General features: G+C 34.9%; 1 protein-coding gene across 4 annotated transcripts in view; it reads left to right on the top strand.

Moving 5' to 3' along the window:
- The window catches only part of LOC143041004 (uncharacterized), a 61873-nt gene extending 46664 nt beyond the window's left edge, over positions 1-15209 (top strand). For all 4 annotated transcript variants that reach the window (XM_076212534.1, XM_076212535.1, XM_076212532.1 and 1 more), the window contains one exon: positions 13195-15209. In XM_076212534.1, the coding sequence (XP_076068649.1) occupies positions 13195-15144 (1950 nt within the window). In that variant the 3' untranslated portion in view covers positions 15145-15209. The remainder of the gene's footprint in view (positions 1-13194) is intronic.
- The last annotated feature ends 1275 nt before the right edge of the window (positions 15210-16484 follow it).

The following is a 16484-nucleotide window of genomic DNA, read 5'->3' as shown; positions in this document are numbered from 1 at the left end:
ATTCACGCTCTTTTCCAAATTCCGATTCCATATCTTTCCTTTCAATGTTTTTCTTCATCCAGCGAAGTTTATCCCTTCTTTCAGTTTCTTCTATGTCTTTCATTTCCTCATCATCATCTACAGGAATCACAGTATCTACTTCAGCAGCTATTTCATCTGGAATACCAGAAGGCTCAAGAAGATCATCATCATTTACATCTTCATCACTTCCGATTCCACCCTCTGGAATGCATATAAATGGAAACAGATGTCAAACATTAGATTATATTAAATAAAAAAACACTATATATGCAAAGAAAACATGATAATGTATATAATAAGTGCCTTTATGATTCAAGGAATCATCGTGACTGTGTGTATTTACCTAGTTGTATTTTACGGGAAGGGAAGCTATGCTCGTGGTGTCCCGTCTTTATATCTCATTTTATCTAAACTATTTTTAAATTCATGTATTGTTTTTGCACACACTACTTTCTCATCTAACTTGTTCCAAATGTCTATTACTCTGTGAGGAAAGCGGTTCTTTTTCAGATCTCTTCTATAGCTGTCTTTCTTGATTTTCTTTCCGTGTCCTCTTGTATTTCTTTCATCCCATTTTATTAGATCCTCTCTATCAATAATTTCTATGCCTTTCATGATTCTGTAAATAGTTATCAAATCTCCTCTCTCTTCTTTGCTCTAGTGTCTGTAGATCAATTTTTGCTAGTCTCTCTTAATATGATAGTTTTGAGAGTGTTGGTGCCAATTTTGTAATTGCTCTTTGTATTCTTTCAAGTTTTGTTATACATTTTTTTTGTATTTGGTGACCACATCGTTGCTGGATATTCCAATCTTGGTCTTATCAAAGTGATTAATATTTTCTTCACCATTTCTTCATCCAGGTATGTAAATGCCACTTTGATTGTTCTTATTAAATTATAAGTTTCTCCAAAAATCTTATTTATATGTTTCTCAGGTGACATATTATTCATAACAATGACTCCCAGGTCCTTCTCATTTTCTACTTTTTTTTTATTCCTTCTTCATCCAATTTATATGATCCTGTTATTCTGTTTTTGCTTTTTCCAAATTCCATTATACTACACTTTTTAGTGTTGAACTCCATCTCCCACTTCCTACTCCATTCCCATACTTTATTGAGATCACTCTGTAGTGACTTACAATCTTCTTCCGTGTTCACTTTTTTTTTTAACAGTTTTGCATCATCTGCAAAGAAGCTCATGTAACTTTCAATTTCTTTATCCAAATCATTAATATATATAGCAAACATTATTGGGGCCAAAACTGTTCCTTGTGGAACACCGCTTATTACTTTATCCCAGTTAGGGTGTTTGTCTCTTATCACTACTCTCATTTTTCTTTCTTGCAAGAAGTCTTCCATCCATTTAGGCAGTTTGCCCTGTATTCCTCCTTCAGTTTCTAATTTCTTAAGTAACTTCTTATGTGGTACTTTGTCAAAAGTTTTTTTTAGGTCTAGAAATGCACAATCAGCCCATCCATCTCTTTCTTGTATTATATCTATTAGCCTTCAATAGAAACATATTAAATTGGTGAAGCATGATCGTCCTTGTCTGAATCCAAACTGCCTTGGATTTAGTACATTGGTTTTTTTTGTTGTTGTTTTTTTCTAAATACTTTACCCATCTAATTTTGATAATTCTTTCACAGATTTTTGCTATTGTACTTGTTAGAGAGACTGGTCTTCTTTATTTCCTCCTTTATATATAGGTACTATAGTTGCTCTTTTCCAATATTTTGGAACTTTTCCTTCTCTCAAGAAACTGTTTATTATGCTTTGTATTTTGTCTGCCAGTTCATTCCTGCATTCTTTCAAAATCGTTGCTGCATATTCCAATCTTGGTCTTACCAAAGTGAGTAATAGTTTCTTCACCATTTCTTCATCCAGGTATGTAAATGCCACTTTGATTGTTCTTATTAAATTATAAGTTTCTCCAAAAATCTTGTTTACATGTTATTCAGGTGACATATTATTCATAATAATGACTCCCAGGTCCTTCTCATTTTCTACTTTTTTTATTCCTCCCAATTTATATGATCCTTCTATTCTTTTTTTGCTTTTTCCAAATTCCATTATACTACACTTTTTGGTATTGAACTCCATCTCCCACTTCCTACTCCATTCCCATTCTTTTTTTGCTTTTTCCATATTCCATTATACTACACTTTTTGGTATTGAACTCCATCTCCCACTTCCTACTCCATTCCCATACTTTATTGAGATCACTCTGTAGTGACTCACAATCTTCTTCCGTGTTCACTTTTTTTTTTAACAGTTTTGCGTCATCTGCAAAGAAGCTCATGTAACTTTCAATTTCTTTATCCATATCATTAATATATATAGCAAACATTATTGGGGCCAGAACTGTTCCTTGTGGAACACCGCTTATTACTTCATCCCAGTTAGAGTGTTTGTCTCTTATCACTACTCTCATTTTTCTTTCTTGCAAGAAGTCTTCCATCCATTTAAGCAGTTTGCCCTGTATTCCTCCTTCAGTTTCTAATTTCTTAAGTAACTTCTTATGTGGTACTTTGTCAAAAGCTTTTTTTAAGTCTAGAAATGCACAATCAGCCCATCCATCTCTTTCTTGTATTATATCTATTAGTCTTGAGTAGAAACATATTAAATTGGTGACGGATGATCATCCTTGTCTGAATCCAAACTGCCTTGGATTTAGTACGTTGTTTTGATAATTCTTTCACAGATTTTTGCTACTGTACTTGTTAGAGAGACTGGTCTATAGTTTGTAGGGTCCTCTTTATTTCCTCCTTGGTTTATAGGTATACTATATTTGTTCTTGTCCAATCTTTTGGAACTTTTCCTTCTTTCAAGGAACTGTTTATTATGCTTTGTATTTTGTCTGCCAGTTCATTCTTGCATTCTTTCAAAATCAGGTTTGCTATTTCATCTGGTCCATGCGATTTTCTAACATCAAGATTACTCAAGTGTTTCATTATTTTGTTCTTTGTTACTTCTATTTCTTTCATAGGGGGGGACTTTCTCTTCCCATTCGATCTCTCCAGGTTGTATGTTCTCCCTTGTAAACACCGATTTAAAATGCTTGTTCATAATTTCTGCCATTTCTATTTCCTCTGTGTATTCAACTCCTCCTTGTCGTAATTTCTCTAATTCTTGTTTGTTTTTCAGTTTGTTTACAAATCTGTAAAATAGTTTTGGTTGATCTTTACATTTTTCTATGACATCTTTTTCATATTTTCTTTTTTCGTGTCTGCACACTTGTACATGTTCATTTCTATAACAAGTGTATATTTTCCATTTTTCAGGTCTTTTGTCATTCTTCCATTTGGTCCAAGCTTTATCTCTTTTGTCTTTTAACTCCTTACAACTTTTGTTGTACCAGGACTTTACATATTCTCTTTCTTGTTTTTGTCTTGGGACATACTTTTCCACTCCTTTTTTTTTTTTTTTTTTATAAATTTTTATCAAAATATTCCATTTCTCTTCCACTGTTGTATCTTCTTTGTGTATTCTTTCCCAGTTTTCATTTTGAAAGAATTCTCTTATTTTATCAAAATTTGTTTTTTCATACATCAATCTTTTCTGTATTGTTCATTTCTTTTCATGTATTTTTTCTCATTTAGTTCTAGTTCCATCAATATGTGGTCACTTTTACTTATGGGTGCCTGGTATTCTATCTTTTCCACTATTTCAGGTTCTGATGTGATTATTAGGTCTAGTCTCGATGGTTCTTCATTTCTATACCTATTGTTCTGAATCCATTGTGTCATTATGTGGTCAATAATCATCTCAAGTAGAACATTTCCCCATGAGTCTTCTCCACCCTTTCCTGTCATCTCTTCCCAGCAGACTTCTTTGCAATTAAAGTCACCCATCATAACTATTCTTCCTCCATCCATTATCTTGTTTAATGTTATTCTTGTGTCTTCTAACATACTTTTATGTTCACTCTCTTCCCACGTGTCTGTTTTTGGGGGCATGTAGTTTATTACAAACTTTCTGCTCTTATCTCTGTCTTCTACTTCTATCATAATCATCTTTATTCTTTCTATATGTGACACACTTCACGTTTGTATCCTTCTTAGTCAGGAACATAACTCCACCCCCTTGTTTTATCTCTCTGTTTCTAATCCAATAATTATATGCATTGTGTCCTATGCTGTTGGGTGGCAGTGGACCTTTTAATTTTGTCTCTACAATTCCCATTATGTCCGGTTCTTTTTCCTTCAGATATTCGTTCAGTTCATTCAGTCCTGTTATTAATCCATCTATATTTGTATAGGACACTCTTAACTTTCTGTTATTTCCATTGTATTCTCTGTTTCTTTTTTGTTTCTCTGTTATGGTCCATTTCCTCACTTGCATATTCACTACTCTCCAATAGAATTCTTTTTCTGACTCCGTTCCGTTGTTTTTTTTTTTTTTTTTTTTTTTTTTTTTTAAGCTTCTTGCCTCTTCATTTTTTCTTCCTCTCTTTCCTCTTTATTAATTTCTCTCTTTATCCATACCTTTTTATATTCACTTGCTAGTTTCCCTGTTTTTGCTAAGATATTCTCTGCTGTTGTTTGTGACCTGAATTTAATCTTAATTGGTCTGGTCTTATCTGTACTATACTTTCCGAGTCTAAACATCTCTTCAATTTGTTTCTTGATTTCAGGTTCATCTTCCTGAACTAATTTTAGTAAACTGCTAACCTTTTCTTTTTCCTCTTTAATTCTTGTGGTTCTATTTTGGTTAAATTTCTCTTCCATTCCTAATATAATTATACATTTCTTTTTGTCTACCAAGTGTCTTACTATATTCTCCTGTCTCATCACTTTAATAACTGAGTCTTCAATTTGTTCTTTCATTTGTTGCTTAATTATGTCAGTAAATGCAACTTTACTGTTTTCTTGGATTTTTTTCCAGCCCTGTGCTTCCTTTGCTATGGCCTTTTTATTGTCTTTATTATTCCTCTTTAATTCCTCATTCTCTTCTTTTAAATTCTTTTTACTGTCTTTTTAATTCTTCTATTTCTTTAGTTAAGTTTTTGTTCGCCTTCTCTAGTTCTTCCAATCTCTCAACTCTCTGCGCAATCTTGGCTATGTTACCGAACCTATTTTCCCAATGCTCGGTCATTTTATCAAGTTTTTCCTCTAGTCTTGCTAATCGGGGGAGGTTGGTATCCCCCCCCCCTCTTTAAATCCCTGGAAACTATTATCATCACCTTCCACTGTGCTGCTTTTATCTATATTTCTAATCTTTACATTTTTGTTGATCCCGTCATCATCGGTCCATCTTTTGTTTACAAGACGCCTGGCCTCCTGGACCATGTCCCCCTCTTCCTCATTTCCTTCCATTTTTCTCAATAATCCCTCCCCTATTCCTTTTTTATCACTTTCCCACTACACCACGAGCTTTCCCCTTCCCTATAAATACAATAAGGTACTTCCTGGAGGTTGAGATCCATGTAGATTTTCCTTTTTCTTCGGAATTCCAATTCTCGCCATCCATCCGACGAAAGTGTGTGTGTGTGTGTGTATTTACCTAGTTGTATTTTACGGGAAGGGGAGCTATGCTCGTGGTGTCCCGTCTTCATATCTCATTTTATCTAAACTATTTTTAAATTTATGTATTGTTTTTGCACACACCACTTTCTCATCTAACTTGTTGCAACTGTCTATTACTCTGTGAGGAAAGCTGTTCTTTTTTAGATCTCTTCTATAGCTGTCCTTGATTTTCTTTCCGTATCCTCATGTATTTCTATCATCCCATTTTATCAGATTATCTCTATCAATAATTTCTATGCCTTTCATGATTCTGTAAATAGCTATCAAATCTCCTCTCTTTGCTCTAGTGTCTGTAGCTCAAATTTTGCTAGTCTCTCTTCATATGATAGTTTTGAGAGTGTTGGTGCCAATCTTGTAATTGCTCTTTGTATTCTTTCAATTTTTTTTATACATTTTTTTGTACTTGGTGACCATATCGTTGCTGCATATTCCAATCTTGGTCTTATCAGAGTGATTAGAATTTTCTTCACCATTTCTTCATCCAGGTATGTAAATGCCACTTTGATTGTTCTTATTAGGTTATAAGTTTCTCCAAAAATCTTATTTATATGTTTCTCAGGTGACATATTATTCATAACAATGACTCCCAGGTCCTTCTCATTTTCTACTTTTTTTTATTCCTCCCAATTTATATGATCCTGTTATTCTGTTTTTGCTTTTTCCAAATTCCATTATACTACACTTTTTAGTGTTGAACTATGTGTGTGTGTGTGTGCACCCAATCTATATACAGTAGAGCAAAAGTGAAATTATAATTTCCCCCACTGAAATTAAAAGTATGTTGTTATTGTTGATGCTTTTATTTCTTTATGTCAATAATCAGCAATATATTGTATATATCTATACCCCTAAGTCCCATTGACTCCATCGGGAGTCACTAGGAAAAAATAATTTGAATAAAATCAGCTTATAAGAAAACATTTAACACATATGTTTTTTTGAAGGGAAATATATGTTATTTTTAAAGGAAAAAATAATTTGAATAAAATCAGCTTTTAAGAAAACATTTAACACATGTTTTTTTGAAGGGAAATATATGTTATTTTTAATTTAGAGGGTAATGAATGTGTAAGGTGACATTTACTATTTTCTAAAAATGAAATAGTGTGTAGGGGTGAATTACGCAAAATCGCTGAAAATTCAAGTCATAAGAAAAGTCATGAAATTTTAGAAAATCATAATTTTGCATCATAGACAAGTAGTATCTATTGATATCTGTATCTTAAGACAATTTAAAGTTATTATAATCGTGTAGATAATTTATAAAGAATATTTCAAAACATGACTCCTCATTACCCACCCTTGCATTCACCTCTCGCACCACCCCATCCATGTAAAGATTGAACAGCCAGGACGACATAACACATCCCTGACGAAGTTCCACCTTTACCTCAAACCATTCACTCTCTCCATTTATAATCCTAACACAAGCTCTTCTACTCTCATAAAATATTTATATTTTATCACTAATAACCAGTAATTCTATCCTTGGTGACAATACCACATTGATGAGGGAGTCACAGAGTTGGTAAAGAAGATATTTAAGAGTTGCAGGAAGGGGAAGAGTAAATTTCAAAACTTATCAGCATATTTCTTTGGTTGGAGATCAGACTTCATTCATAAAAGAATGATGATTTATTGGTGTATAGAGGTATTTCTAAAGTTCCTAAAATATTGACTGCATAAAACTATGCATAGTGTTTGGATTTGGGAACTATTTGGATGTGTAACATAAAATTACTCACACACAGAAAAAAAACACAGGAAAAGGTGTATATTGAGTGCTGGTTTAATAGAAGGTGCAGCAAAGTGAAAGACAGAAGATATAAAGCTTAGAAAAGATGGAAAAAAGATATAAAACCTAGAAAGTGGCAAATATATATTAATCAAAGGAACAAATATGTAAAAATATGCAGGGAAGAAAAAAGAAACTATGAAAAAGAAATAATACAAAAATGTAAGGATTGGCCAAAACTACTGTATAGACATGTAAATGGTAAAATAAAAAATGAACAGGAAATAGTGAAACTACACCAAGGGAATACAGAATACACAGAAGATAAAGAAATGGCTGAAGTCATGAGCAAACTCTTCAAGTCAGTTTTCACTAGAGAAAAATTGCAACATCAGGATGAAGGGGTAGAAGTGAAATCCCCCCCCCCCCCCATGAGGGAAAGAAGAGTAACATGGAAAGAAATAATGGAACAAATAATGAACTTTGATGTCAGGAAATCACACGGCCTAGATGGAGTAGCAAAATGAATATTAAAAGAATGTAAACAAGAATTGACAGAAAATATAAAACAATAAGTTGCTCATTCAAAGAAGGAAAAATACCAGAAGACTGGAAAAATGCTGATATACCAATTTATAAAGGAGGAAATAAGGAAGACCCAACAAATTACAGACTGGTTTCCCTTTCAAGTGTGGTAACCAAAATTTGTGAAAATGTTATGAAAAGTAGATGGATGAAATATCTGGAGGAGAAAAATGTCCTAAATCCGAGACAATTCGGATTTAGACAGGGAAGATTGCACCACAAATTTTATCTGTTTTTACTCAAGACTACTAGACATAATACAAGAAAGGGATGGATGGGCTGATTGTGCATTCCTAGATCTACAAAAAGATTTTGATAAAGTCCCTCACAAAAAAATATATATATATATATTAAGAAAACTGGAAACCATAGGAGGGATACAAGGTATACCGAAATGGATGGAGAACTTTTTGCTTGGAAGAAAAATGAGAGTAGTGCTCAGAGATAAGAGTTCTATTTGGGAAGAGATAATTAGTGGAGTTCCACAAGGATCAGTATTGGCTTCAATAATGTTTGCTGTCTATGTGATTGACATGGACAAAGGTGTGGAATGTTACATGAGCTTCTTTGCAGATGAGGCAAAATTGTTAAAGAAAGTGAGCACTGAAACTGACTGTGACTCATTACTGAGAGATCTGAACAGGGTCTGGGAATGGAGTCAGAAGTGGGAAGTGAACTTCAACATTAAGAAATATAGCATAATGAAATTTGGAAAAAAAAATAGAAAAAGGATTTAGAGAAGGCATTTGATAAAGTACCTCACAGCTGACTTATGTGGAAATTGGAACATGTTGGAGGACTGAGGGGCTTTTTGAAGGAAAGGTACATAAGGACAGTTACTATTGTCAAGATGTCTCAAGCTGGAGAGCAGTAACAAGTGGAGTACCACAAGTTTCATTGCTTTCATCAATAATGTTTGTCTATGTTAATGACATGACGAAAGGAACAACAAGCTATGCCAACATGTTTGCAGATGATGCAAAAAACATAAGAAGAGTGAAAAATGAGGAGGACAGTAGAATATTGCAGAAAGATCTAGATACTATTCTTGCATGGAGCCAAAAATGGGGAATGAAGTTCAATACCAAAAAATGCAAAATACTGGAAATGGGCAATAGTGGCAAAAGGCCATCCTAAAATTATTCCTTGGGAAATGAACACATTACAAAAACAAAAGAGGAGAAAGACTTGGGAGTGTTGATAAAAGACAGCCTGTCACCTGACAGACATATCAGCAGGGTTGTGGGAGAGAGATATGGATTACTGCAGAAGATTAAATTGGTGTTCTATTATATGGATGAAGACATACATACATATACCAAAGGCTTTTTTCTCTCTACATGGGGGATAGCCAAAAAGAAAAAGGCATAGAAACCACTCCCACCCATTCCATTTCCTATAAATTCCACTCCCCTCCTCCCTCCCTCTCATCTTGGCACCTGGGTCAGAAGCAGTGTTGCAAGACACAGCACATCCACAGCACGGTCGAATTGCGGTGACCCCCTGTATACTTATAAAATTCTGATCATCTTGTTTGTTATCTTGCTTGAAACCGTCTACTGAAGAAGAGATATAACATCATGACTGAGAACCAACCAATCAGAAGAAGAGATATGATGTCACGACTTAGGACCAGCCAATCAGAAGAAGAGATATGACATAACTGAGGACCAGCTAATCAGAAGAAGAGACATGACATCACGACATCCTCTCTGTGGGTCCCAAGGAACCCCAGCGCTGAGCATGTGACATCTCAACTGCTAATTTTCCAATTTGCCAATTTTTTAATTTCCAATTTTCTGATTACATATTTTCTGAACATTAATATTTACAATTTTCATATTCAGTATTTAAAAGTATAGCCAATCCTGAATTAGCATCTATGAGGCATAATGAGTTTATTAAACTATTACAAACCATATAAATCATAAGATGTGTAGTGTTCCAAGCAACAACGACATGACGTCACAATCTTGTGCATTTCACTTCTTATAACAGCGTATCATGTAAAAAATTTATTTGACCCAACGGGTCATGGGTGGTCTAGTTACTATATATCAGTTAAAGACATGCTGATTTCTCAGTTTTAAGGGAAAGTTGAATGTGATAGATAATTTGTACAGTACTCCCAAATTGTCTGAATTTTCTATGTATCCATCTATATACCAAGGGGCTCTTCTACATTATAAGGGAGATAGCTGGCCAAGGTACACCCCCACCCATCTCCCATCCACCACCCATTGTTTTCCACTCATTTCAGCTCCACATGGATACAGGGTCATCCCTGTCTTGTGCCCACTGCCTGGGTCAGAAGGAATGCAGCATGAATGTTTAGATTTATTAAGTCATAAGCTAAAAGCACATATATGTATATATATATATATATATATATATATATAATATAATTTTTTTTATTTGATATTGTTAATTATTTATATACATACATATACCAAGGCTTTTTCCCCCTTCCAAGGGAGGTAGCCAAAATTATATATATATATATATATATATATATAATTTTTTTTTAATATTAATTACAGGTACTCCTCGTTTAACGACCTACTCGGTTAACAACAACTCGGAGTAACGACGGGCTTTATGACGTCGTTTAACGAACGTAAATCTCCCGAAGTTACGACGTCGTGTACGATAATTAAGTTGGCTGAGGCAAATTTGTATGACGTTATAAATGAACTTGTATGGTGGATATTAGCTGTGAGGTAGTGTTCTGAAGTTTAGGTCTACATTACCATCCTGCAAGCTGCAAAAACTACCTGGGGTACAGTGTATACCGGTAGTGGTAAATTTTTAGTTTTGACCATGGGCGCAATATAACAATAGAAAATTAATTATTAATTTTGTAAATTATAATGTATCAACGTAATATGCAATTTTGTGAGCGGAAATGAAAAAAAAAATGCTAAAACAGATTTCGTAAGTAACAAAGTCATGTCGGACGAATGGTACACCATGTTTGTTGCCGATGTCGAAGAAATGAAAGGATAAATTAATTCGTCTAACCTAAACTAAACTAACCTAACCTGTGTTTAATAAATCATTACCTGCAAATTGAATGTCATCCGGCTCGTCCTCGTTGTCGTCGTCGTGAGAGATGTTGGCAGACGACAAGATGGCGTCCTGAGCCTATGCTACCGACTTCGTTCATTAGCATATTTTCTTGTAGCAAGGTATTTTTTACTTTCATTTCCGCCCACAAAATTAATAATTAATTTTCTATTGCTATATTGCGCCCATGGTCGAAACTGAAAAAATACCCCGGTATTCAATATGGAATGTCAGCATACGCGGATTTGGTCATATACGGTAATTTTAGGAACCTAACCACCGTAAATAAACAGTAAATAAAGCTTTAATGTACTGTATAAAAGAGGGAAAATACACGAAAATAAAGATACATGTATTGCTGGACATTGTACATACAGGTACTCCTCGTTTAACGACCTACTCAGTTAACGACAACTCGGAGTAACGACGGGCTTTATGACGTTAACGTAAATCTCCCGAAGTTACGACGTCGTGTACGATAATTAAGTTGGCTGAGGCAAATTTGTATGATGTTATAAATGAACTTGTATGGTGGATATTAGCTGTGAGGTAAAGTGTTCTGAAGCTTAGGTCTACATTACCATCCTGCAAGCTGCAAAAACTACCTGGGGTACAGTGTATACCGGTAGTGGTAAATTTTTAGTTTTGACCATGGGCGCAATATAACAATAGAAAATTAATTATTAATTTTGTAAATTATAATGTATCAACGTAATATGCAATTTTGTGAGCGGAAATGAAAAAAAAAATGCTAAAACAGATTTCGTAAGTAACGAAGTCATGTCGGACGAATGGTACACCATGTTTGTTATGATAGATGCCGATGTCGAAGAAATGAAAGAATGATAGATTAATTCGTCTAACCTAAACTAAACTAACCTAACCTGTGTTTAATAAATCATTACCTGCAAATTAAATGTCATCCAGCTCGTCCTCGTCGTTGTCGTGAGAGACGTTGGCAGATGACAAGATGGCGTCCCGAGCCTATGCTACCGACTTCGTTCATTAGCATATTTTCTTGTAGCAAGGTATTTTTTACTTTCATTTCCACCCACAAAATTGCATATTACGTTGATACATTTTAATTTACAAAATTAATAATTAATTTTCTATTGCTATATTGCGCCCATGGTCGAAACTAAAAAAATACCCCGGTATTCAATATGGAATGTTAGCATACGCGGATTTGGTCATATACGGTAATTTTAGGAACCTAACCACCATAAATAAACAGTAAATAAAGCTTTAATGTACTGTATAAAAGAGGGAAAATACACATGTACGTATATGTATACACTTTCGCTTAACGACCAATTCGGTTAACGATGGCGCGCTGGTCCCAATTGTCGTCGTTAAACGAGGAGTACCTGTACAGTACATGTAAGTATATGTATACACTTTTGCTTAACGACCAATTCGGTTAACGACGGCGCACTGGTCCCAATTGTCGTCGTTAAACGAGGAGTACCTGTATATATATATATATATATATATATATATATATATATATATATATATATATATATATATATATATATATATATATATATATATATATATATGATATGTATACAGTATATATATATACACATATATTTTCCAATTAAGTAAAAGTGTAATCCCAACAGTCCAACAATATTTGGCAGTACAGGTATATGAATTTTCTGGTTAGTTGAGTGGGAATTCTTCAAACCTATGTATAGTATCTATACAATGGTCATGGAAAATTTGGACTGGCTACACTAAGGCAATTCCAATAGACATGTACACCAGGAAACCAGAAACCTCATCCCCATAGATCCACACATGAGAATAGCATTTAGTTCCGTAATAGAGCTCTCACTCCTGCATCATATCACATCATTATCACGTTACACAACCACAGTCCACAGAATATAACTAAAAGCCAGCACCACCAGTATACCTGTCAAACATCTACAACCTACCTCCAATTCCCCACCACACATATACAGATCACAAAACAAACATTTCAAATAAACCAATAAATTTAGTACTTCACCAGGCATCCCCAGACTTTGAGCCAGAAGACACATAAATAACACTAGTATGTCTGTCATGAAGTAATCTCCTAACATTAAAATAGTTGTTGGGTAGCCCTCATTGTCAGTAAATTACTTGGAATATAGAAAACCATATTATAGAGCTGAATTCAGTTTAAATAATTTAAAGGACTCTTCCTTTCATATTTTATTATTTTTATATATTTATTATTTATTTATATATTTATTTATTTTTTGCAGATGGAAGAAGAATGTAAGGACACAGAACAGGTAGAGGATGGGGAAAACAGAAGAATGTCTTTGCGCAAGAGGAGAGTATCGCAGGTCCAGCAGGAAGAGGTTAAGACAGCAAAAGGTTTTAAGAAGAGGAAGACGGGAGAAGATGATGTTAAAAATATATATTTGAACAAAAACTATAAGGAAATTAAACCACAGGCACTTGAGACCATCTTTGAAATGTCAAAAAAAGTGAGAAACACTGAGGTATGGATGAGTACTATGAAATATAAACGTTTTTGTAAGTTTGCCTCATATCATGCTGTCCCAAAGGACAAAATGAAGCAAAGGAAAGACAAGGCTAAGAGAATGAAAAATCAATTTGGAACCAAAATCCCCTCAGGCAAGATCAGTCAGGATTTGCTGATAGATATTTTGAATTCTATTTCCGATGAAGAGAATGATCCAGATGTTAAGAGTAGGCTTAAGATACAAGAAAAGAAGGAAAATTTTCCCACTCCTTACAAAGATAAAGAAAGTCAACCTGATACAATTGGTATGGAACTAGTTATCAATAACCTTTGCTCTTTGAACATGGAGTCTCCAAATAGGGATTACCTTGAAGAAAAGGTACTTTTTGGGGAGGAGGATGCTACATCTGAGAATGTTCCTAGGAAAGCCAGGAAGGGGAGAAGAAGGTCAGGGTGCATAAAGGATCATTTAGACATTGAACTCTTCAGAAGCGAAAATAGATTAGAGAAAATGCGTGAAAGGGAATTGTCCAGTTTCCATGAGATGCCCAAGATTTCTAAAATAACAAGTAATACATCAGAACTATCTGACCTTATACCTAGAGAACCTGAGCCAGTTCTAGAATCACCCAGCAAACTCCCCATGTTCATAACTCACTCAAACAAGAAGAAAAACACAAAGAATCAAATACAACAACATAAACGAGGGAAGAGAAGGGTATCAGGGATTCAGCGTCAGCTGTACCACTCCACATTTTTTGATAGCCCAGAATCTTCCCCAGTAAATTCTCAGTCTTCATCCAGTCTCAGAGACACAGTTTCTGTGTCAAAGAGCCCACCTACAGCACCAGTGTCCCCAAGTCGTTTATTAGCAACATTATCCATTAATTCTCCTAAGCAGGGTGCAGTTACTATCAGTACAGTAGAAGAAGAGGATGTGTCAAGTGTTCCATGTCTCCAACCAGATCTGCCTCATTTACCTTCTCATGTGCCAGGGCCAGTCCCAGAACCCAGTTTAGCAGTGCCTCAGGGTAGACCAGCAGAAAACACATCTCAAGTTCAGTTGACACCTAAAACAGGAAAATCCAGAGTGAAAGGGGTACAGAGGAGGAGAAGATCAGACATTCATAACATAAATGTCATCAAGGAAAATTGCATGAAAGAAGAGCAACAGCCATTGCCAGTCACACTCCACCAGCATGGAAGAGGAGGATCAGATACATATATTCCAGAATCCAATGTAGCCGGACCTTTGTGTAGACTAGCAGGAGACATTCATCAATCACAAGAGATAACATCTAAAGCAGAACCCGAAAGAAGAAAAACACAAAGGAGGTGGCAGTCAGACAATCATGACACAAGGAAGACTTGCATGACAGAGCAACAACAGGATCTACCACATGTACACCAACATGGAGCAGAGGTGTCATATACACCAGAATGTGTGCAAAAAGCAACAGTGCCTATTGGTGGTGTTAATGTGGAAAAGGGTAGGAATTTCCAAGTTCTTACATCTAATAGTTCCTCAAAAGACCAAACTAAAAAGGGCATGGTACTTATTTCTGATCTTAAAGACGATGACACTTCCCCAATTATTAGTGGTATGTTTCACAACAAGGCAAGTATAAGGAAAGGAAAAGTGTATGTACACGTACCAGCAGTATCATTACCATGTGTAAAAAATTTGAAAGCAAATGCTTCAATTAAATCCTCTGAATGTTGACCCATGTTTTCAACTTAGGAAAATTGTTGTTAGCCAAAATAAAAATGAGGAATAGTATTGTTTAATATTGTATTGATTTAATCTGAATCTCTACAACCTAAGGGTCACTTAGGTGAGAACAATATAAAAATAAAAATAAATGAAAGGAATACCATGTGGAATGGGTTAAGCATTGTTAAGAATAATTGTTACCTTGAGTTTAACTATGTTCCCAACCCACAGCTCCATAGCACCTGGCAGCAGTCATCAGGCCCTCCCATAGATTTCTCTAGAAAAAGTTTTGGACTGTTGTCTTTGTGGGACTTTATGTTACCAGCTGAAAGTGGAAAGAGGTGGGGAGTAGTCACTGATTATCATCTCTCTGTGCATGAAAAGTTGTAAGAAATACAGTTGAAGTTGAGAGATCTTGGGAACCGACTTGGTACAAGTGTCAGCCTTATACAGCTCTACCTCCAGATAGAGGTAAGGAGGTTTATGAGTTTTGAAAATGAGCTGGTCTGCTGTTCATCTTGGGGGACCACCATAAGCAGGCAGCTGTTGTTGGTCCCAGCAGTGCTGTTTTACTGTACAGGTAACTCAATTCATGCAATAAGTACATTCCTGGATATATATATAATGCAATTTTTACATAGTGTGAAGTTGATTTTTCCATCGAAAATACATGTAAAATGAGGGGGAATTCCTGAGAAGTAATTTAGGATGGTTGAGTATGTGAAATGGTACTTTTTATTGGTATTTTATTCGTTTTATATATTGTTATCCTAGGCATATCCTTAACATAAGAAGTGAAGTGATGCAACACAGCAGTGAGGTAGAGATGTTATCGCTTCAAGGAATGCAGCAAGAATGAAAAACTGGTGGACTCCTGGAAGCAGCCCCTCCATGAAAACAAGTCAGCCTCTAGATTTGATTTAGGATACATTGCATTATTTTAAACTGGCTGTGTAAAGAAAAAAGCTCAACATTAAACATTTTAGATTCATACAATACAAAATTATGTAAAATAGGAGTTACCTGTGTTTACCTAATTGTAATATGCAAGATGGAAGCTTTGTTCATGGGGGACTTATCTCTCCATCTACCAATTTTTTCTCTAAATTCATATGTTGTCTGCCAGAACTGTTTCTTCTAATATATTCCACAATTTAATGCATCTGCTGAAAAATATTTCTTGACATCCTTCAGATGCTCTGTTTTCTGTTTCTTGCTGTTTTCTGGATGTTCTTTTATTTTATGCTTATCCACATCTTTCATTATTCTAAAGACAACAATCTTTAGCATGGGCTATCCCAACTTGCTAGTTTTTCATCATACAATCTGTCAGCTAGGCTGGGAATTCA

This window comes from Oratosquilla oratoria, chromosome 30 (genome assembly GCF_046742065.1).
Source record: "Oratosquilla oratoria isolate Oo_2021 chromosome 30, ASM4674206v1, whole genome shotgun sequence".
NCBI lineage: Eukaryota > Metazoa > Arthropoda > Malacostraca > Stomatopoda > Squillidae > Oratosquilla > Oratosquilla oratoria.
Note: the sequence above shows the minus strand (reverse complement) of the source record. Positions and strands in the feature narration are given on the sequence as shown.